Source organism: Cyanistes caeruleus, chromosome 4 (genome assembly GCF_971803275.1).
Source record: "Cyanistes caeruleus chromosome 4, bCyaCae1.hap1.1, whole genome shotgun sequence".
NCBI classification, from domain to species: domain Eukaryota; kingdom Metazoa; phylum Chordata; class Aves; order Passeriformes; family Paridae; genus Cyanistes; species Cyanistes caeruleus.
In genome coordinates, this window is record NC_141704.1 from 35,033,177 (window position 1) to 35,056,887 (window position 23,711).

Consider the following 23,711-nt stretch of genomic DNA (forward strand, 5'->3'; position numbering starts at 1 on the left):
TTTAAAAAAGGGCAAAACTCATAATGAAACTTGCAGACAGGACTTTCCCCTCCTCCCCCCTCACTTGTCTGAGGATTTGGAAAAAAAGCACTTGTAGCTTGAACCAGGGCTAGACACCTCGGTAAATCTGGCTTTAGAGCTACTGCTGTCAGATGAAAAATGTGATCACCATCAAGAAACGAACTACTGATCTGGTGTGAGCTCACTCGAGTGCTTTGAACAGGTTAGAAATGGTTCATGGTGTATCTTGGCGCGTTCTGGGTAACTCGGCAGGAGCGGAGCCGTGCGCTCACGGTGGATGCAGATACCGCAGTGCCCCCGCCTGGCTGCTGAAGATCCCATGTCACGGTGAAACAGAGATGGTTCCAGATTTTGTATCCTTGATGCCTTAAGTTTTGGCTTTCATATTTTCCAGATTCTGTACTGCATTGGTATATAACTCTGACCTTCATATAAAGAGTTAGCAAGTTCCCTTCAGTGACAGTGTAATTAGACAAAACAATCCTTTTCCAGCCTGAGAACCAAGAACGCCGTTGCAGCTTTGGGCCCAAAAAGCATGAACAACAGCGAATTGAGGAGAGCAATCTGGGAGGATGTGACTTCAAAACTGAAGCTGTAATTGGACAATTAACCCCAATATGTAAATGGAACAAAACTTACAGAAGTGTGAAAACTTGTGACTGGTCATCCATCTTGGGTGTAGCTTCAGCCAGGCTCTTGTAGTGCCCAAGGTGTATCCTTTGAAGGCTTTTTAATAAATACCTCCTTTATTCCTTTCACACTGTCTAGCCTCTGTTCTAGGTAGCCTCTCAAGGCATCATCCTCACACAGGACAGGTTTTTGTTTGGCTTTCAGAGAGTTGACTAAAGCACAGCAGGCAGTAGAGCCAATATCCTCCTGGGACAGGAGCAGGGTAGCAGAGGCGGGGGGACAGTGGCACTGCAGTGCTGCAAAAATGGAGCAGACAGCTCTCAGGTCATTTGGGGCAGTACTACAACTGTCCCACAGTCCTTCCATCAGCCTGTGCTCTGTACAATTGAGCATACCTTGGCTTAGCACACACGTCCTTGCATCAGTGAATTCATCTGCTTGTGAGCTGACTTTTGCTTAAGAGCTGGGCATTTAATCTTGGCCTTATTGATGTCTCATCTCACACAAATCTTTTGCTGATATTAACCCAAAAGTCTGCATGTAACAAAGGAGAGCCACAACAGGTCTCTGGACATAGTGGTGATGGTGGTGATGGGTGAGGAGGAGAAAGGACAAAGACCTGATTCTTCTTTGGGTAATAGATTTGTCCACGTTGTTGCCAGATACCACAGACTGACACTGGGGGTCTCCTGGCATTCTGACTGGCATAGTCCCACCTAGGCAAGCACAGAAGCTGGTGGCCTCCATCTGGGAGGCTGCACAGAATGGGGAGCAGAGCTGGTGACCTGTACTCTGCCTGGACAGTCAGTCTGCCAGAGCATGCCCAATTGCTGCCCACCCCAGCCATTGCCCATCTCTTGCAGCCTTGTGAAGCGCCAGGAATCTGCAGCGCAGGGTCTGGGGGCTGGCTGATCTTCCTTGACCACAGACACCTCACCAAAGACCAGCAGCAGCCTCTGCAGGCAACCACTTCTCTCCAACAGCTGAAGTGCAGACAGTCAGGAAGAGGCTCGTTGAAATCAAACTAAACTGTGCCTAAAATAAAATGAGTTCAGAGACAAGCTCTCTGTGCTGCTGCATAACACAAGCAGAACATCACAGTGGACAAGCTTTCTTTTTTCAGGTGGAAAGTTATAGTTGCTTGCTTTATTTTTTTGTATTATTATAACTATTATTATTAATAATAATAATAATAATAGTAATAATAAAGGGACATGCTGAGTCAAAGAAATCATTCCATGGTGGCAAAATTGCAAATTTTACCCAAGTTCAGTGTCAGGCCATGAAATAACGTTATTGTCGCTGTTAACAATAGCAACAACAGTACCACGGGCGGTGCTGCTGGCAGTTTAGCAGCAGGGCAGGGGGAGGCGGCTGTTGACGCCGCTTTCCCGGAGCCCCGCGCCTTTCCCCTGCCGGCAGCGGCGCCTCCCTCCGCGGGCCGAGGGCGCCGCCCGGCGGCCGCTGCCGGAACGGCAGGAGGAGCCGCCCGCGGGCTCCAAATCCTGCCGCCGACCCTCCCGGCGCTGCCTCCGCTGCCTTCGAGGAGCCAGAATCCTAAACACAGCCTCCTCGCTGTTTTCGAGGGGCTGGCTTTCAATCCTGCGGGAGTTAGCGCGGTGGGACGCGGCCCGCTGCTCTGGAGGGCGCCGTGGGTACCGGGTGGGCGCTGGAATCGCTCTTGGACGCTGCGTGCCTCGTTCATTTCGCTCTTGGCAGCGGTCTCGGGTGGCTGGGGTAGGGGATGAGGAGGTGGCAAACAGCCAGTGAGAGAGGGCGGTTCAGCACTGCTAAAAACTGAGTGGCTGCAGGAACAGGAACAGCCTGCTTTTTGGATTATAGGGGCGCCCTGGGATGATCGAGTGACACTGAGAAGCACCTCAGTGCCTGACTTCTGAGATTCCTGTGTGTTTGTTCAGTCTGGCAAAACCAGTAAAGAGATGATTTGCAGGAAAACCTAGTTCCTTGCAACACTGAGCAAGGAGCACTACCAGAAGATATCGAGCTCCTTTTTCCATCCATGATTAGAGATCTCATCAAAAATGTTTAGCATTTCCCTATACTCAAGCATTTGATCCTCACTACAGACTGTTTTGAGAGCGAAACAGTGACATATGTTGGAGACACAGCATTCTATTTCAGCTCTGGACTAATTAGTTAGAGAACAAGATCCCCATTTTGTAAGCCACAGCCTTTGCTTTCTCCTCAAATGTACCTGTTGCCTGTTTGATGGGAGAAACCGCTCAGCCAGGCAGAACCCTGGCTGTCTCTGGAGATAGAGGCAGATAAAATCAGCCTGGTCAGACAGGAGGGCAGCTCCTGCTCCATGCCTGGCACTTCAGAAAGTCTTTGCAGAAAATGGCACATCTAGCAGAGTGCTTCACTCGTCACCATAGCAAAAGCAAAGCAAACAGCAGTTTCCCTAGAAACTGCATGTGGCAGCACATGTTGACTTTAAGGGAGGGAAAGAATCCAAAATAGAAAAGTACTGGGTGCAGAAGGGTGAGTGTGCTGCAGGTAGGGAGAGGGCACAAGACGTGTCCCAGACCCGAAGGAACCAAGGTGGCTGGAGTGGGGCAGGGACCCCCAGCAGACACTCTGGTGGCCACAGTCCCTCAGTGCTCAGTGTCAGAGATGCCTTGGGGCAGAGGCAGCTGGGTCCCGTGGCTGGGTGCCCCAGAGCTCCGCTGCCTGCAGCTGCTCAGCAACCCCAGCCCAGCCACAGTGACACACGCCAGGTGGTACTCAAGGGTTGGGCTTGCTGCTGCTGAGGCAAACCTCCACTTTGCATTCAGAGCCCCAGAAAGCAGGCAAATTTGAGCTCTTGGGTTTCCTTCTCCAGGGCTTCCTCCTAAGAGACGCAGCTGCCACTACAGCCCTCAGCTCAGTGGCCTTGGGTGCTATTTCTGGCTTCTGTCAAAAACCACCTACCTTACAGAGGGAAGTTCAGGACTGTTCAGTCCCCTCTATTTATAACCACACAAGCTCCTCCAGGGCAAAGGGAGTAGCTGCTGCTGGGGAAAATGAGTCTGCAGAAGGCATTGTCCAGCGAGGCACACTTACGGCAATGTACACCAACCACATACCAGGCTCTATGAGTAAGGGTGAAGTCAGCAAGGTGAGGGCATTGGTGTTCCCTTTTATTTAGTGCTCAGGAGGCTCTATCTGGAGTACTGTGTCCAGTTTGAGACTCTCTCAGAGCTTGATCAAGGGGAACAAGTCTGGCATTGAGACATTGAGGGAGCTGCTTGGACTGTGTCACCGGGGGAAAGGCTGAGGGACCGACTTAGTCATCAGAGGAAAGGCTAAGGGGGATCCAGGTGCTCTTGTCTATTAACTAAATGGGTGCTATAGAGCAGATGGGACCAGACTCCTCTCAGAGGTGCACAGTGAAAGGTCAAAGGATGACAGAGAAGTTGTAAGAAGGGAAATTCTGATTAGACACAGGTTTAAAAAAAATCCAATGAGAGCAGTCAGACACCAGTATAAGGACCCCAAAAAGCTGTGTGATCTCTACCTTTGGAGACATTCAAAGCTTATCTCAAACTGGTCTTTGAGATGAGCATTGTTCAGGGCAGAAGCTGAACTGGACCTCTCCAGGAGTCCCATCTGTCCAAAACCTTTGAGTGACTCTGTGGTACTGCTAAACCTACTAAAATGTAGGTTCCTTGGAAACAAGCAAGAACTCTGTGGCTTCTCAGAACCACCAGCTCCCTGCATGTTCTGTGAGCTTACACTTTAAAGGAAGCAGAATATTCTGCTTGGGGCAGAATAAAGCAAGAGGTGTCCCATATATTACTCACACATGAATTTCATGCTGGCAGCTTTTAGATCTCATGTTTGTCTTTAAGAAGCTGCAAAATCAGTCCCTCCCTGGGGAATGTGTGTGTGAGTGTGTGAGTGTGTGTGTGTGTGTGTGTGTGTGTGTGTGTGTGTGTGTGTGTGTGTGTGTGTGTGTAAGAGCAGGGTGTAAGTGGAAGTGTAGAGTGGGTGGAATGCTCTCTTGCTCCCGAGTGTTGTTGCCCTCTAGGTGCTGCTCTGAGGCTGCAGTGCAGCTGCCAGGGATAATTGAAGGAGACTGCTCCCAGCTGGTCACTTTGCCTCTGGCAGGGCCGGGAAAATGGGAGGCATTTCTCCTCTTCAGCTACCTCTGGTTCTGGTCCAGTGTGAATAAACCTACTGTGTAAGGTTTGTATGGGAGAAGGTGGCTGCGATAATTGGGCACTGGACACACCACCTGTACTGCCAGCCCTGCTATGGGACAGTCAGTCACCTTTGGCAAAGGAGCAACCAACCCAAACACTTGGGCCAAAAGTTGCCACAACCAAGTTGTGGCCCTGTGATTCTGTTCCCTGGGGAGCGGATGTGACTAAAGTGATCACCTGGCCCTGTGAGCCTGGAGAAAGTGGCCCCAGCTGAGGAAGAGGGACTCATGACCCCTGTGCCACAGCAAGGGCTACAGGACTTGTAGGAAGAGGGTGAATCCCTCTCAAAGAAAAATCTTATTAAGGGACGGTGGCACTGGCACCAGCAGGGAGCTTTTGGGAAGTGACCCCAGGAAGGTTCCTCCCATTCCAAGTTGTGTCACCACTGACCTGAGTCTGTGCCCCAAGAGTTTATTGCACCCTCCATGCTCACTCCTGACCAGGCACGTGGAGCCCTACAGCCCTGGCAAGGCCATGGGATGGTGACCCTGAAGGTCCTGGGACCGAACAGCTTTTTTTGTCCTTCTTTGTTCTTTTCCCACGACACCCCTGACCCAAAGTTCAGCAGTTTATCCTACCTCCTGATAATCCTGGCTGCTTTCATAATCCAGGTGTGCTGTGTGCCAACCCTTCTCTGATGTGTACATTTCTGGCTCTCTGGTCTCCCTGAACAGGGAGAGGAGGGACTGGAAACCAGAGGGCTCTGAAGGCAGAGCACCTGCAACCACCACCACCACCGAGGGAGCCCTGTGCAGGAGAGAGAGCAGGGATGAGCCTTACTGGGTTTACAGACCTCCCAGAGAGCAGGTTCTCAGAAAAAACAGCATGAGGATCCTGCCTCACTCAATTCACTTGTTCCTTTCGGGTCTAGTCCATCTGGCCCCACCACTTCAGGATTTCCCTGGGACATGGGTGTGACTAAGTGGCCAGCTGGTTTTGTTTAAGCTCAATTATAAGGAGAGAGGAAATTGCTGCTTTTCCAAAAGTCTTTCCTGAGGTGTGAGAAACCTGCAGTGCAGCAGCACCCCTTACCCAGCAGCGCCAAGTTCCACAGGAACTCATATTTATTTTGGCATTTAAATGAGCTCTCACACAAAGCTGCCTTAATATCAAACAAGTGCAAAATAACTCTGGTCAGATTAGTATTTGTGTCATTACAGAGATTTAAAAAAATTACTCTAAAAGGCACTCTAAATCCGTGGAAGGAGATTTTCGTTCTCTGACAAGCAGCACACACACTAACAACCAAATAATCGAGAAAATCGCCATGCTCTGAATCAATGGGAGTGTATATGATGTCTCATCCCTCCTAGTTCTGCCACCCTCTGGGGCCAAGGCACATTGGGAGGTACTTTCTGGTCTGTGGCAGTTAGTGAAGGAGTTGGTAAGTGCCTGGGATATGGAAAACACACAATAAGAGCACACTTCACTCCTGTTTCTCCTGCTAGCCTGTTCCTTTGCTCCACCAGACTCCACTGAAGCAGAGGTGCTGGCTCTCTTTCAACATATTTTTGAATCATCCTGGGACATACTATAGTTATCAATGACACCACATCTGCTTGAAAAGTTCATTTCCTGAAAGTTAGGTACTGTTTCCAGCATATCCTTCCTCCCTTCAGTCTGCAAGTCAACAAGTTGCTTTACAAACCCTTTTCCAGCCTGCTCTCCAGTGTTACACTAGTATCCTTGAGTTTTCTCCCTCATTCTCTGTATTACAGCTGTGGACTGTACAGGTGGAAGGGAGGAGGGATGATTAGCATAATTTCCACCTCAATTTTACTAGAAAAAGGGAAGTTATCCTGCAATGCATTTCAAAATCAATCCTTAGGGGGGATCTTTCTCATGCCAAGGGATTCAGAAGCCTCAGGTGTCCTTGTGTTGCCCTTCAGTGCTGGCAGGCAGAGTGGGGAAGATGCAGGCTGCCTGATTCTGGACAACACTGTGCCTGAGGAACAGGTTTACTTGCCAAGAGCATAAGGGTATGTGGTAGCATAACACACCATGTAGAATCTCATGGGAGAGTATCCTCTAAAAAGGGAAATCATAGCCTCGTACTAGCAGGAAGTTTAAAAATTATCATCATCACCATCTTCACTGATAGGATTTTGTTTTGATATTGTTCCTACTTTCAAATAAAAATATTACACTAATTCAGAACATCAGAAAGACATCTTTTTACAAACCAAATTACATACCCATAAGCTCCTTTCCTATTCTTGATCATGCAAGTACCCAACAAGAGACAAGTGAAGAAATACAGGAGTATTGACTCAGCAGATACAGGCATGTACAGTGATGAAAAGTCCACATCTTTCCTCTGGCATTTGCTTGTTGTGGCTTGGATTTATATTTCCTCATTTCTTAAGCACCCCTAACATTGAATCAACTTTATTCAAAAAAGAAGCTACTAACACTTCTTCTGCGCCCTCAAGCTGAAAAGCTCCACAATTACAGCTTCAAAGAAGCATCTCTCTGCCATTCTTCCCCAAGTGCAACCTCCCAGGTGGCCCACTCCAACCCATGGAGAGCTATTGTCACCCCACCAGCCATTACAGGAATCACATTCCCAAGGAAGAACACCAGTTTCTCATAGTCAGGCAGTTTGGGGTTTTATTAATTAAACAGTCCATATACAAAGTACTAAATAAATATACAGCTGTGGCAGACGCCAGTGTACCACACACACCCACTTGGAGAGCTCTCTGTAGTTATACATGAAATACCATGGAAAGCCATTTATCAAATGCAAAGCAGGTTACAGAATGATTCAGCTCTGCAGACTCATTGCTCATCACCAGGGTGCAGTCCACACACCACACACACACACACACACTTTTGCTCACTCATGCCTGGGAGGAAGAGGGTCTGCCCTCTGTAACCTGGCTGCTTGGGAAATGTTTGTGCTAATGTCACAGACACGCTCAGGAAGAGGCCGAAACCCAGGGCTCACAGGATTATATCCCACCAGGGTGTTGCAAGGAGCCACATGGAAGAGGCTTTGTCTTTGGGGATCCCAGCCTGGAGTGGCCAGGGTATGGAAGCAGAGTTTGCAGGGGGGCAGGCATCTTGGGGAGCTCAGCTGGGGCACAAGGGTAGAAGCCAGAGCTGGAAAGGAAGATGTTAGAACATGGATTGTCAGGGTAAATTGGTGTAGATGGTTTTATGTCTTTAAGTTTTCTTCCCCATCTCCAGCATGGTCCCTAGATGATGAGGAAGGTGCTGGAAGCAAATATGAAGATGAAAAAAGGAATGCTCTTTCTCTCTCTTCTCCACTGGTCTCTGGAGGACAGCCAGGCAGGGCTGGGAGTGAGCACAAAATAACAGTGGATAGATAAAATGTCCTCAGTAGTACCTGAGATGTCTTTGTGGGTGGGCAGGAGGAAGGAATGTGTAGGGCTGATGCTCCTGGTCCTTCCTCTTCTCCCATCACATGGGGGATGCAGGCATCCCCATGAGCTGATTAAAGCAAGTCCTGTCTGGGGCCAAGCCAGTCACAGACCCAGCTGATGATCCCCCTGCTTCTCCAGCATTCCTGCTGAAAACAGGCCAGGATGCTCGTCCGTCAGAAGAGAGGAGCTTCATTCCATGGAGACAGAGTGAGCAGGGATAGGATGGCCAGGGCTGTGTCTGAAAGCTATGTTTGAAGAATAACAGGGAGCTAAAAAGGTGCCTGTGTGGGGGAAAGAGGATCTCTCTCTCCCTTTTTGCTGGTGTGGGTTGACTCTCCTGCAGGATCATCTCACTTGTCACCACGTGGCCCCATGCCTCTGCTGAGGGACACTTAGTCTCTGCTCACTGTGGAGCTGCTACATGGGGCTTTTCCCACCAGTGTAGTCATGGTAAGGGCTTGTCCGGGCCTTGGGGCGAGGGATGGAGAAATCATTCTGGGGTTCAATGGCCTGAAAAGGAAACACAGAAGTCTTTACCTTTGAAAACTGGACAGAAGTAATAAAACAAGGCTTATGAAGAAAACAAAGGAAGGAAGGGAGAAATAGAGCTGAAGGTTTCCTGAGAATGTGACCAATAAGGCTATGGAAGAAGATCCTGGCTGAACAAATTAGTGATGGACACATATCAGCAGAGGACATGTGGGAGCATGATGTGAGCTACTGGAGCTGGCTAGGCTGTGGTCTGGAGGACTGGTGAGTGGACAGGTGGACATGCAGACTGCCTGCTCTGGATCTGCACTGTAACTTCCAGTGTTTGCTGGTGGGAACACACTCAGGGCACAGGCTGGGGAAATAAGCACACTCTCCTGAGGAAAGGGCACAGTCTACTGTAGGAACTGTGCTCAAAGAGAGGACTTGGTGGTACCAAATCCCAAAGTACTGAAAACCACAACCTCTTTACCATGGGCCCCTCTTGCCTTCCCATATCCCTGGACATGTTATAGCTCTTGCTTTCCTCCCAGCCACAGGCACCTCCATGAACATGTCACAGAATCACTTGGCTCCATGAAAAGCGCAGGCCTGCCTTCACAGAGCCAGCTCTAGGTCCATCTGTCTTTTCCCCTTCTCCCTCCCTTCCTTTCAGCAGCTGAACAATAGCCTATAGCCTGCATTGTGGTGAAATGGGTGGCATGAACTTACCTTCATCTGAAAGTGAGAAGCGTACGGGGAGTAGTTGAGGTCTCCTGTGTCAAAAGACAAAATCAGGGGAAAGTTAGTGCATTAGCATTACACAGTAGCTTGGAAACACCACATCAAGGGAGACTCAGGGTCTGTGGCTACATGAGCAGCTGCTTTAAGACTGGTTTAACTGTGCAATGTGCAGGCAGGAATGGGCTAAAATTCATAGGTGGAGGCCATTAAATACTTCCTTCTGAAAGCAGGAATGAATGGTATTGCAAATAACAGGACACAAGTGGCCTTGGAGTTTAGACACCTCCTGTTGCCTCACAGCTACTGTCACCACCACCAGCCAAATCCCTCCCACTTGTATGCACAAGACCACCTTCACAGTATTCCCTGGGAGAGCACAGCCTTTCTTGGCTGTTCTTTCACAAAGCTGGGGGTCTGGGTCCAGCCAGAGGAATCACATCTCCTACCCACTGGTTTGGGGAACCTCAATTGATAAAACATGTTGCTTTGTCTAAGTAGGCAAAAGTCTCATACAGCAAAGCAGGACCTCCTTGCCTCCTTTCCAGATTATGGATTCATTCTTACATGGATATGGGAACCTGATCAGAATAAATAACCTTCAAGGTTATTTATTTAAACCTTCAAGAGTTGATGCATCACTAAGAAACAAAAAAACCCTCCTGATTTTTAACGTGGACTTGCCAGACATAGCAGGGTCATAGAGAAATATATTTCAGCCCTGACATGCAGCAAGTCTCCTACTCAGTCACTCCTCCTACACATCTTTAGCTTTTGCATTGGTCCTCACTCATTTCCCTCATGTCTGGAGATTAATTTTCATATGCATTTCCAAAGTTTCATCAGTCTCAAACTTTTTCCTAGCCTCTAATTTATCTATCATCTTCAAATATTTTCTTGTTTCTCCCACCTCTTTTAGGTCATGAGTGGGGGGACAGTGGAGTCATTCCCTTCACCATACCTTGCACAATTTCATCCTGGGTGTAGGCACGGTTGTCCACTCCAGTTGCCTGCTTTATGAACCTGGGTTGGCAAAAGTCATTTTCTGGAGGGTAGTCCTCCAGCTTCAGAGGAGCAGTGAGGAAACAAATTTCGGGGACAATATACATTATCAGGAAAATCCAGCCATTGGACACCAGAGCAATGGCTACAACAGGATCATCCCACATTTCTTTGCCTAAAACCGTGTTGCCTTTTATGAGCATAGTGATCCACACTATCCAAATGGCAATGGAGAACAGGACAGTGACAAAGATGTGCGCCCCGTGCCTCTTCCAGCTTTTATACGACCCACAGAACGTGAACATGGAAACCAAGAAGGTCAGAGCCATCAGGAAGAGCACGTAGATCAGAAGCATGACAAAGTCCTTGTTGGTACTCTCCCGAGCCATATTCAGGAATTCCTCTCTCTGGTTTACTAACATGGTGACTAAGTACTCAATGTTGATCACAACTTGTACCAGGGCAAAGGAAACAATGAAGAGCAGCAGCACCCTCCAGGAGAAGGGCTTTCTTCCTCTCACTAGTTTGTTGAGGTTGCAGGCGTGGGTGAGGAGGCACGAGAAGCAGAGGGCAAAGATGACTCCAAATAGGAAGAAGCGAGTGGGACGAGTCCTGTCATTGAGTTTAATGATGAAGGCAAAAGTGAGACCAAAAACGCCGAGTGTGCCTAAAAGAAAGAAAAAATAGACGGAGATCATGTGCCGCTTGCTGTTGTCTTGGACTTTGCAGATGAGGAAGAAGAGCGAGCAGATGAGGAAAATGGTGATGAGGATGCCTGCTGCAGCCAGCGACTCCAGGACAATCCCCCAGGCCTTCTCTGTGTCACAGAGCAGGTGGTAGTCAGCACCGATGCTGCCGCAGCCTTGGGGAGGTGACGTCGTCATCCTCTCGCCTTCTTGAGCAACCTCTCCAAAGCTGTAGAGAAAGAGAAGACACAGGCTGTCAAGTCAACCATCTGGGTACTGTCAACAGTGGGGAAGGAGAGGCAGGACAGACATCCATCCCCACCTCACTGGACAAGGGCACCACAGTGCTAAGGACACAGGGCAATGGGAGCAGAGACACCTCATAGTTTGGCACCGGCTCTCCATCAAGGGCAAGCCAAGCTCCTCAGGAGGAGGTAGTTCACCTTGCATATCCTCTGCACTGTGCCTGATGTTGTGCAATGTTTTACGAGTGTGGGGAGCAGGGAGAAGGTGAGGTGCTGCAGCAGGCACTTGCCTGGTGCCCTGCAGTGCAGAGACTGAGCTGCCCTGTCACTTCAGTGATACAAGAGCAGCTGTTAGTCATAACAGCTTACACTGTTCTGACCAGTTCAAACAACATCAGTACTTTGTACCAAGGAGATTCAGAGATGAACAATGCAGCACAGGAAACTTGTTGCTCTCTTTTACGTTGATTTTCCCCTTTTTACATCCTCTGAAGCACTTTTGGCTTTTTTCACTGTTATGAATGAAGGCGGAACTTTAACACCTTTTACCTTGCAGATAACTAACCCAGATGCCTCCAGCACAGCCCTTCTCACTCCAAATTCAACAGCAAATACAGGCCACCAACCAGCAGCCCCGAACTCATATTCCTCCTTCTTCACAGCAGTGTAAGCAATAAGGAGTGTCTCAAAGAGCTCAGCCTCCTCCCAGGATACTGCCTTGCACTGACCGGAGGCCTGACATGTCAGAGCCAACGCTGTTCATTGTGTGAGAAGTGACCACCGAGTTACTGCGTGAGGAGTCTGCAAGCCAATGATGTCAAGGTCTCTAACACATTCCTGCTCTCTCATCATAAGGATTTCAGTGCTGTCTGAGCAAGCCTGTCTCCCAGGGGATAAGAGAGCTTAAGTGGGCTATTCAGGCAGCACGGTGGGGGGCCTTTGGCACATCATGGCCCATTATGCAGGCACCCAGAGAGTTTCGACCCCAGGGGCCAGGTACTGATTTCTAAATACCAAATTCCTCAGTTAGGCTTAAGTCTCTAAGATCTATCAGAAGAGGAGTTTAGATGCAATGTCACAATGAAACATGAGCAAACCTGCCCTTAATGGTGACCCACACTGGAAAAACAAGGGCTTTCTAATAGGTAAAGAAAAAATTAACCTTGCAAAATTTAGGCTTCGGTACTCACTATGCCATTTGCCTTGATTTTCCTGCTCCAGAACAACATACTGAACTTATGAAGTTGGTTCTCAAACCCTTCCAGCAGATTTTAGTGAGTGCAGATTGTGTTTTTACTAAATGGCAGTTGATCTAACCAAGGGATGAAAAAAGGGTGAAAACATCACTGACTCACACTCTCAGCCCCATATGCTTCAATGGACCTACTTATAACTGAGTTGGGGAAATATTTTTCCAACTTCTACCCTCACTGTGTAAAAGATGTGCAGCTCTTCAAAAGGCTGGCTACAATAAAATGCAAATTATTCAAATATGCAGGAACTTTGTACTCCCATGGAGAGAATGGAATAAGTGGGTAACACACGAAGGAGTTTCCACAACCAATATACACGAAATTCTGGAGATTAATGATCTCTTGAACAGATAGTTGGATTATCTGGACAATTATGAGCAATAAATAATGAACCTTTCTGAAAAATCTAGAGAGAAAATTCTAAAATTTTACCCAGTGACATTTACTGTTGATTAGATTAGCTTATGTGTTCACAGCTCTGGCAGATCCAGACAGATGCTCGCTGTTGAGGCACGTGGAGAGCCCAGAGACCAGCGTGAGTGACCTCATGGCAGCACAGAGCACACCCATAGCTTTGGGTCCTGACTGCAAGCGGTGCTTGCCACAGCCAGCCACCACGGCCAGAGGAACAACTGGGATGGAAATAACCTTCCCGACTTGGAGAACTGGGCCACTTGCAACCATTTTTACCGCATTCATTTTTTTCCCAGGGCAGATGTCCTGTGAGACTGATGAGGCACGAAGAGCATCCACTCTGTCTCCTGGGTGAATGTGGCTCCCCAAAAGCTGAGTCTGCTCATCCAGCACCTACAGCACTGTCCAGGAATTCCAAGGGGCTTTGCAATCTGAGCGAGGGAGCCTGTGCTCTGGTAGCTGATACAGCACACCCCAAATCATAGCTCTCGCTTCAGCGAGGAGTCTTCTCCCTCCACCTCGACCCTCTTTTCCCACTGATATTTGTACATAAAATACACCCATTCACCCCCAAACTTCAAATGGTTTCCCGGGAGCGTCTCCCCAGCTCCAGCTGGCAATCCCATCTTCGACTCAAGGGCAGAAGGCACTCCCAGCTCACTGTGCCATCCCCTGCCCCTGCTCGCCGCCCTCAAACCACGGTCCTGCACGCCATCCCAAGCCAGCCGCAGGAGGCAGGCCCACCCTGGCTCCCGTGAAACATTGCCTCGAATTACCTTTCTGGGTGGCGCCTGCTGAAGGCGGCAGGGAGGCTCCGTCTAGGAGAGGCACTTTTCCAGCGCACCAGGGGCCGGGCGCCTCCGCTGCCGCAAGCCCGGCCGAGCTCCGCGCTCGCCCTCCCTGGGAGCTTTAACAGCTGGAGGGCTGAGGAGGTGGGGCTGAGCACGCCTATTCCAGTTCCACCGCCTCTCCTCTCCTCTCCCACAGGACACGGCTGTGAAAATTGGGCCCCTGTGCCAGGAAATGAAGTAAGGGCTCCTGACGTCAGCGGGGCACTCACCCCTGAGCCGGGGTGGAGATGGAGCCCTGGGCCCGCGCCGAGCGCTGCTCACTCGGGCACCCGATAAGGACAGCCGATAAGCTGCTCCCCTGGCTGACTCCCGGCACCCGAGGGTGGGGACCGCCGCTATGAATAGCCGTGCGTCCCCTCCCTGCTCCCAGCCTTTTGTCTCTTTGCCTGCTTTCTCGCCAGGTAATCTGCTGGCTGAGGAGGCGATGAGGAGGCTGTGGTGTGAGAACCGGCCCGAGGTGGCCAGAGCGAGCCCGGAGCCAGAGGTGGTTTTGTTTCCTCGGGGCTCTCGATGGGTGCTGCGTCTGCTCTGCTTGTGCCGCTCTTCCACCCGTGCCAGTGAGAGCCACCTCACTTTCCTGAAAGGGGCGGCTTGCCTTGTGTCTCGCTCAGAGCAGCCTTGCTTTCCGAAGGCTGGCTTCTGCCTGCTCGCGAGCACTGAGTCACTTTGTCCAAATTGCTGGCCCAAACGATTAATTGAGCAAAGACAATGACAAATTCCCCCTTGCTCTACATTTTACGCCTCTGGCCAGACACACCTATCAGCACAACCCCATCTAAATCCTCGCGTATATCCAGTGTGTTCATGACTTCATTTGTTATTTTAAATATTACTCACTGGGAGTATTTCATTATCCTGATTAGGGAATTAGACATCGAGACCTATCCACATGAAGCGCTCAGTCCCTACACACAACCCCAAACCTAAAAATCCCCCTCACCTCATATGAAGTTTGTGCTTCTTCCCAAAACCAGGGATGGGGGTAGAGCAGCTGCCTATGCCTGTGCTGAGGTCTAAATGCCCACAGGTGTCTCATCTGCTTGTCAGTTTTGTTTGTTTTAGGGCTTCTGGCTTACTTCTGTGTGCTGATCCTTCCTGAATCTCACGTGTGGAGATTGCCACAAAACTCATACAAGGGAGTCCTCTCTTGCATGCCCCACAGAAGTACATGAGGACCTGCAGGGATGAGTGGCTCATCCAGTGAAAGGCAACACTCAGTGCAGTCACTGTGGGGTGGGCCATGCTGAGCCCTAAGACACTTCTTCATGTCCTTCCTACTTTTATTTCAGTGTAAAATCCTGAGGCTTCTTAGGAAAGGACATCCCCTCTCCATGAAACTAATCTAAACTTTAAAGCAGGTCCTGGGCTAATGAAAAATGAGAAGAGAAAATAAGTAGTGGTGGAGAGGAGCTTAGCACCATCTCAGTGGGACCCAACTTGTCTTAGTAAAGCATCCCAAGGAGCTTTCAAAGGTCGCTGGTCACTGCATCCTGTCAGAGCACATTATGGACTGTCAGCTACTTCCCTACATTTACACAGACACTCAAAACCTCACGGAATAGACCGTGCCAAATTATTTCAGTGGAAAAAAAGAAGAAAAGATGTAACTAACACAGACATTTCTCAGAATGCCTGAGAAATCCATGGGAGTCACTCATCAAACATAACCTGTACTTTCAGAAGGCTAATGGGACTACATTTAAAAACAATCCCAAGTGATTTAGGAGCCTGAGGGCTGCTGACTCACTGTAGTGAGACGTGGTGTCCATGGCTCTCATGCTGTGCCAAGGAAGGTGGAGAGGCACCACTGGTCTACATGTGCAAGTCCAAACCTGGTGATCACACCAGGAGGGTGAGATGGCTGTCACCTCGCTTTAGGGATGGGATGTAACCTGCAGATAAAGGCACCTAAATTTAGATGTCTGATGGTTATTACCTAAATGTGAACTGAGTGTCTCAGCTCCCAAACAGCCATAAGGTCAGAAGGACTGTCCCAGCTGATTGGGTGCAGGTGCCTATTTCTGTGTACACTGAAATGCTCCCAGGTGTGGTTGCCTGGATTGCCTGGGGCCTCATTTTAGTTGCTTGCACACTAGAATAGTGTCATTTGAGATGCCCCAGTGTCTCCTGCTCAACCTCCAATGACCACTGCAGGAGCACATGAATTTCCCATATCTCCTCTCTCAGATCTGACAGTCCTGTGCAGATGTTTTGGATCAAATATTTTCCTGAGATTTGATCCCTGGAATCTCAAATCACCTTTGTAAGAGCAAATGGACTGAGTGCTCCATCTCTGTGGCTATTCCAGAGTTGAGATGCCCAGTTTATATGTAGGTACCTCTTCCACCGTAATGACTTAATTCTGGTACACCGGCATAGATAAATAGTTAATTGGAGGTGCTGTAGCTCTGTTACCTTTACACAGTGAACACTACAGGGATGGCATATGAAGTACAAGAGCAGTGGAAATCAATCCCTCTGGAGCATTAGTTCATGCTAAATAACACAGAAAATCCCAAATGACCCTAGGCAGCAGTGTGTGGACAATCCAATTAACTCCTAGGTGTCTACAGAGCAGACTTCTTCATTGGAGGCGGTCATGTGGAGTCACTATAGTTGGTGGAGAGAAAGGGGCACTTCCAGGGCAGTTGCAGTTGATCTGCTTCAAGACAAGCTAAATCACACCTGAGTTGTACCCATTTCTTTCCAAGAGAGGTGGAGACAAGAGAATGATACAGATCTTTACACTTGAGAGCCGAATTGCATAGCAAATTTCCAAAATTATTTAAACACAAAATGCTGGTAATGTTGGAATTCCTTTAGGTGTGAGGTTGTTGGTGGCAACAATGTTTGCTTTGGCCATATTGCAGCCCTGGACAAGCAAGCTGGCTGCTGGTAGTAAGAGGGATAGTGACTGGTTAACAAGGAGAGTCAGGGACAGCAGCAGGGTCTGACCCACAACTCCCAGTTCTCAGGCAGCAGGATGAGGGCTGGGCTCTCCCTCTGACTCAGCTCTGCTCCCTGCCCCTTCTTGCTGCTGGCATTGCCTAACTCTGCTCCCTGCTGTGGGGTGGGACTGCCCTGTGGTGCCCAGTGCCCTGGACCAGCCCTTCTCCACTGGCTTCAGTATCACAGCAAATGGCAGAATGCTGCAGCCCCCTCAGCCCAGCCAGGCATGGGGAAGGAGGCATGTCTGGGAGGTGCAGGGACTGAGACAGCATCTTTTATTAAGACAAGTAATAAGGCAAGCAGATGCCCAGGGAGAGACGGTGCATGGCACTCTGGAATGTGTCTAAATAACATGTTTGTGTTTGACTGGTGATACTGGCTGCATTGTGAATAGGCTGGTGTCATTCCTTCTGCTTAGCTACCTGTGCACAACAGATAGCTTAATAACATAAGAGCAGCCTTGCTCCCTGAAAAACATCCCCCTGCCAGTACTTATCACAGTCATCCTGAGCTAATATTACAGCAAGCTCCACCCCATCCTGCTCCATCCATTTTCTTCATCTTTAAATCAGTTCAGGTATAAACATTGTGACAGTCTTGGAAAGAGCCTGGCACAGAGATGATGGGTCCTCAGCCAGCCAGTTCAGGGCACCATTGCCTTAGACAGGAGAGAAGACAAGGGAAGGGGTTTCATTTCTGGAAAGGGACATGTGGGATCTTTGCATAATACTGGACTTTCTCCTGGGTGTCCTGTCCTTGAATCCCTCATATTCCGGCTTTGAAAGCATGTATCTAAGGATTACAAAAAACTGTAAGACCCTAAGTGTTGAATAGTTTTCCTTTGGAAAGGAAGAGTGTTGGACCAAAAACTAAATATTATCTAAAATAATTGCAGAAGAAACAATTCTGTCATCCTTCAGAGCCTTTACTTGTCTCTGCAGCTATCAGTTCCTCCAAATTGCATGCTGTGCTCCCTGCCACTTTCAGTCTCAGGAAAAATATCAACATTTCTGGTATGTAACAATGCTCTGCTTTCTGTGCTGATTGCTGCCTCCTCTCAAAGAGGTTCCCCTTCTTTAAATGAGCAGGTTTTGGTCAACCCCTTTCTCTTCCTGGCTCCTAAACGCCCTAATTCCTGGTACAGGGCTTTAATTTATTTGGAAAGTCAGAGATTTATTAAAATACCAATTTTAATAAAATTTAAAAAATTATTAAATATTAAAAATATTTTAAAAAGGCAAGGAGACTTATTAAAGTATTAAAATTAATGTTATTGAGTATATCCTACAAACAGAAACTTTCAAACCTGTGAATTAACTGCTACAGCATTCCTAATTGGTGAGAAGAACTTGCTTATGGAAACAGACTGCCTGGTCCTCCACTAGGAACATGATGCTCTGCAATGCTGCAAACAGGATCACTTCTGCATGCAATCCCAGGTGTGAACAGCCTGATACCTGGAAACCCAGGGCCAGGGGGTAGCTTCTGGAATACCTGCTGAACCTGTGCTGAATTGATGCCTTGGACTTGCTCCTGTTCCATGGGGACAGGTATCACAGTCTTTCATACTCCACAGATGTAGAAGCTGAAGCAAGAATGGGCAGAAATAAGTGGAGAACTGCTGAAAATGTGACTGATCACTTTTGCCAGGAAGAGCCTTTTCATACAACAAAACTGGTGCTTTTTAAAGCTGTGAACAAATTTAAAAAAATAGTTAATTTGTCACCTCCTTTAGCACTTTCAACAGTATGCTGATAAACATTTCACTCATGACAACTGAACCATTCCTGTAGATGTAGTTTCCTGAAGATTTTCTGTGCTCATCCACTCACCAGTTCAGCAAAGAACGCTCCAGCCCTCCTTTATGACAATAACCTCATCTGCTTTTATGCTGATGCATTTCCAAAGCAGCAAATTGCCCTGATACATATGACTGGGTATTGTAGATAAACAAACATTTTAGGAAGATAACTCTCAGTAAACAAGGAATCTGAAAACATACCCCTAGAAAGGAAGACAGGACAGGGGAGATGCAGGAGGGCCTGCATTTGCTCACTCCCAGAAAGACTGACTCCGAGACTGGGGTAATGATTTAGGAGAGAGGGGATGTCTGGCTGCATCTTTAGCTGCTGGGACATGATGGAGAGACTCTCAGCAAAGCACTCCAGGAGGAGTGAGCTTTTGCTTTCCTTGTGTCCCATTCCTGGTTTTGGTACCCTTGTCTGGCCACTAATGGTGTTCCTTTGGGCATTCCTTGCCCACAGTGTCTGGAGTAGTTTTCCCTTTTCCCTCCTTGTCCACTCCACACTGTGGGATGTGGGGTTGCAAGGACTGGCTGAGGTTCTCACTGGCAGATTAGGGTTCCCTCTTTCATGGGTGGCTGCTGGCAATAGAGATTCTGAGACAGCCATCCATCCTGCCCTGGAACCTGATTTCTCCTGCCAGCAGTTGCTTGGGGAAGAGGTTCTGCAGGAGACTACTTCCATTTTTTCCAAGAAACATTCCTGGGAATCAGACTGCACACAAAAACGGCCCTGCTCAATGATACAGAATATTCTTCTTTACTGCTCTGGGTCAAACACCACCATAATAGCACAAAGAAAAGCTGAGATCCAACATAAATCACTCCTCCCTTTTAGATTTCATCAGAAAAGAAAAAACAAAAACATTGATAGATTTTGGATTATTTTTTTTATCAACAAGATTCTTCATGCAAGTACAGATCTGTGTCCCCATGCAGCCAGCATAAAAGCTGGCAAAATCTCAATATTGTCTCTCCTGGATAAATTATCAAAAATACAATTGTGTTTATATGTTTAATCAGACACATCTGGTTGGCCTTGATGATCTTGAAGATTTTTTCCAATTGAAAATTCCATTTTGTTGACTCTATGAAATGCCTACATACAAAGCTGCTGCTGACTGCAGAACCACGGCCTGGGAAGAAGCCAGCAGTTTTGGTCAGTGTGTAGACTAACCTTTAATCAATGCTATGATTTTTCTTGACAGAAATGAGCATCAGGGGAGAAAAATGTAAGGGCCAATTGTAAGACAAGGCCAAGTAATTGAATTCACAGCCTATTGATCCCAAATGCTTTCTTACAGTTTAGAGCAGGTCCCCAGGGCAGGCAGTTTTTGTTCTCTGAGTGTCACAAATCCCAGTGTCACCTCCTGGAGCTGGAGAGTGGAATCTGAGTCAGGCTTCAGGAATATGTAAGAAAAGAACATGATAACACACAATGCTCTGGTGCTAGCCCTGCTGAAGGATGTCTTGCTGCAGTCCTGGGAGAAAGAGTTTCTTCTGGGGTGCTACAGGCTTGTCAGCAAAGCTGGAGTTGGGGACATCATGTGCCTGCTCTGCTTCACAGACACAGCCATCTCCCAGGAGCCATGGGCCTTACAATCTGTGGGTCCCTGTGATTTTAGGGGAGATGATTTGTGTTCCTGTGGGTTAGAGCTGGAGACTGCTAGAAGTGCCAGGCCAGTGCTTACCTGGCAGAAATGCCAGTGAGTAATAATAACCAGATTATGTATAAACGATTTATAAAGCCAACGCCTCATTTCTGCTTGATAGTTCACTCAAGATAAAGTTTATTGCTTTGCCCTGATTATAGATGATCATAAAACTCCACAGATATCTTCCAGGAGCACTCAAGGACTCACTCAGATGTCAGCATCCATCTGGGGAGTATTAGTTTGGTCCATGCTGAAGTCCTTCCCCAAAAAAAACCACTACAACCTTGCAAATGCTCAGAGGTGAGACAGGAGAAAAGCAGGATGTGTGCTTTATCAGGCTAGGACCAGGGCCATGTTTCCAACATGCACAAAATGCCTTTTCACTCAAATCCTGAGGACTCCCCTACCTGTGGTAACCCAGGAGCCTGGGGAAACACTTGGTTTCTGGCACAGGTAGATGGATGGTATACCCTGAAAACCTGGACATCTCATGCACAGATGGCAGTGGGTCCCACCACTGCAAGGGGAGCTCAGATGATGGCTTAGGACACTCATCCTGGGTGGAGGATGGAGCTGGCTGGGCAACAGAGCTCAGTATCCTCCATTAAAGAGGCTAACATATTGCTGAGCACCCTCTTTTCACAAGATTATGCATGCAGGTCTCCCTCCACTGCTTCTGCCATCATGGTGTACATTAAGGCGAGTGGGTTGTTCTTCCAGCTTCGAGGACAACACAGGTACATAAGAATCCCTGGATACTGCCTCACTGGAGGACTGCATTTCAGTTCTCAACGCCTCCCACCAAAACCCATTTCCTAAATGATTCTCTTGATGCAGTATTTGCCAGAAGTGACCAGTTGTTGCACCAGTAGGAAGGTCTCTCAAGTTTCTTCCCACCCTACTTGCTAATCACAACTGATGCTTTATGAAATCTCCAACTCCCAGGTATCACCAGAGCCACTGAGCTCCCTAAGGGACATACCAATGACAGGGGTGTGTTTCAGAGGCCTGATAGCATTCCTGTTGGCCTCTGTAAAATGATGTCTCTTTCTGCACTTTCTACCTGACTTCGGCAGGCACGTACCCACACAAACACACGCATACCTGTGTGCAAGCACACACACCCCGCCCTCAGACACACCCAGCCTGCCCTCTGTGGTTGCAGTGTCTACTAAAACAAGATAAAAATGCAGAACTTGCAAGGTGTGAGGGTGCTGTTTGTGAAAGTGATAGCTTGGGAAGGGAAGAGCAGGAGAAAGCTGCCAAGGAGTGGAAGTGGCAGTCAGGCAGGTTGAGAAAGACAACAGGCAATTGCAAGCCAGGAGCATCACTGAAAATGGTTTTCCATAGAAAACTCACTGCAGGATATGTAGCATATCTACCTATTCCTCTGCAATAGGTCTTTGCTTTGTCACACCAGATCCAAAAGATGTGCACTCTTTAAACACTATCTAGTTCAGTGGCTCCACTTTTTAAAGATGGAGCACTTGAGGCCACAGATTTGAATCCTAGCCAGAGAGATTAAGTACTGGAGAACTGAAGCGGAGGCCTAATGTAATCCATTTAATTATTCTCCCTTTAAATCTTTCACAATAAAGAGTGGAAATCTCAAAGGGAAAGTTAACTGAAAAATGAAGTCTGTGCATAAAATTCCTACAATTATTAAGTTTTCTGATTAATGCAAAGAAAAAAGAATCACTCAAATATATAGTCTTGAGCACTCACACATACATAGATACTCTTCCTCACTCATTTGACCAAATGTCTATTATTCCATTGAAAGTTCAGGTGGAAATTTCCACTGAAAATTCAGACTAGCTGTCAGAACTCAAAATGACTCTTGATCTGCTGCTGGGTTAGTTTCCTTGTCTCACCTCACATCTTCATTTAACTCATCTCCTAATTTCAGATAAGCCCGTGGAAATATTTGCTATCTCACATTTGTTATGGTCACTAAAGATATTGTATACTTGACATGTTTACAATAATAAGCAGCAACATTGGATTAGAAAAGAGCATTAAACTGTTAAAATGTGAACTTCCAGACTGGCTATTGTGCCTAGGGCTAGAAGAAGGTGGAGGTCTGAACTACACAAAAAATACAACTGATTGCCATGTCCCTGGCATTGATTATTTTTCTTCCAAACTTCTTGACAACCCAGGAGCTCCCCTAAGCTAGGGGGAAGAACATCAGTGTGCAGTCATTATTAACAGCCAAATGGAGAGGACTTGGCTGAGACAGAGGTTCACAAAGCTTCTGGCTTGCAGTATGAAGAGAAAGAGAGCCTGTGTATTTGGACCAGTAATTCCAACCTAAGGAGTACCTTTCTGGCTGTGCTTCTTTCCTGGCCACTTAGCTGGCTGCTGAGTGTGATGGACAAGCCTTCCATGGGAGCCCCTGGACTCCCCATTGCCCTCCGGACCCAGCAGCCCTGGCTGTTTTGCTTGGTAAACAAAAGCAGCACTGTAAGTGACAGCCATACCCTGGGGAAGGGTTGAGTGGAGGTTTAATTGCCATTTAACCTCTTCAGAAATGCAAACACAGCTTCAGCTAATGGTATGAGCAATCCAGGAAAGCATCAGAGATGAGGGATGCCTCTTGGTTGTGTGCATGATAAGCCAAAGAGAAGCTTTGCCTCTCTGCAGCAGGTTCTTCTCCTCTTCCTAAATTGTTGCACTGCCTGATAATCCCTTCCTTGTTCATTATGAACAAACTGCTATAACAGACATTTGTTTGCAGTAATGAAATACCAACTGGAACACAAGTAGCTCTCTTTAAAAAGCTATATATTGCAGGAATCCCTGTTTGCAGACAGGACCTCATCCAGGGTAACACCCATCAGCTTTTGGGCACCAGGTAGTGCTGCTGCATTTCAACAAGCATGCATTATTCGCTCTCTGGGACCTGTGGGGAGGTTTATTTTATCACAGAGAAAATTCAGTGCCTTTGTGCCTACATTTTAAAAGGCAAAAAGATTCACTACAAATTTTCGCACGGACCTTCTGCTTAGCACACAACACATCCCATTATGTGGGATGAACTAACTTAAAAAAAAAAAAGCTTATGCTGTACGTGAATGAAGGGATCCCACCCACATATGCTATGGATTTGAGCAATATTATTGCTCCAAGGGCTTATCAAATTACAGAGCTGTGATACACATGGGATTCAAGTTACCATGAGATTTTACAGTATATGGGGTTAGCTTTCCCTCAGTCAGAACTGAGCACACACTGTACATGTGAAGCTGTGTTCAACCAGAACTGAACCAAACCAACTTCAGTTCTTACTTAACAGCCCAAATAAGAACTAAATCCAACCTCTAATGATTCACCTGTCTGATCAGCAGTGTGCTGTCACTAGAGGTAAAGGCAAAGAAAAGTAGCAATCCATATGCATG

General features: G+C 47.6%; 1 protein-coding gene across 1 annotated transcript; it reads right to left on the reverse strand.

Annotated features, from left to right (window-relative positions):
• Nucleotides 1-7,439: 7,439 nt before the first annotated feature.
• On the reverse strand, nucleotides 7,440-13,934 carry LOC111930788 (retinoic acid-induced protein 3-like). Its single transcript, XM_023929037.2, has 4 exons — nucleotides 13,831-13,934; nucleotides 10,416-11,371; nucleotides 9,446-9,489; nucleotides 7,440-8,755 (listed from the first exon to the last, which is right to left on the reverse strand). Exons 2-4 carry the CDS (start codon nucleotides 11,338-11,340, stop codon nucleotides 8,663-8,665), a joined length of 1,062 nt encoding a protein of 353 aa, XP_023784805.2. The 5' UTR covers nucleotides 11,341-11,371; nucleotides 13,831-13,934; the 3' UTR covers nucleotides 7,440-8,662.
• Between the last annotated feature and the right edge of the window lie 9,777 nt (nucleotides 13,935-23,711).

Coding starts and splice junctions, on each gene's coding strand:
- LOC111930788 (XM_023929037.2), bottom strand. CDS start 11,340: ATGACGACGTCACCTCCCCAAGGCTGCGGCAGCATCGGTGCTGACTAC. Junction 9,490..10,415: donor CCAGGATGAAATTGTGCAAG/GTATGGTGAAGG, acceptor CTTTTGACACAG/GAGACCTCAACTACTCCCCG. Junction 8,756..9,445: donor CTTCTCACTTTCAGATGAAG/GTAAGTTCATGC, acceptor TTTCCTTTTCAG/GCCATTGAACCCCAGAATGA.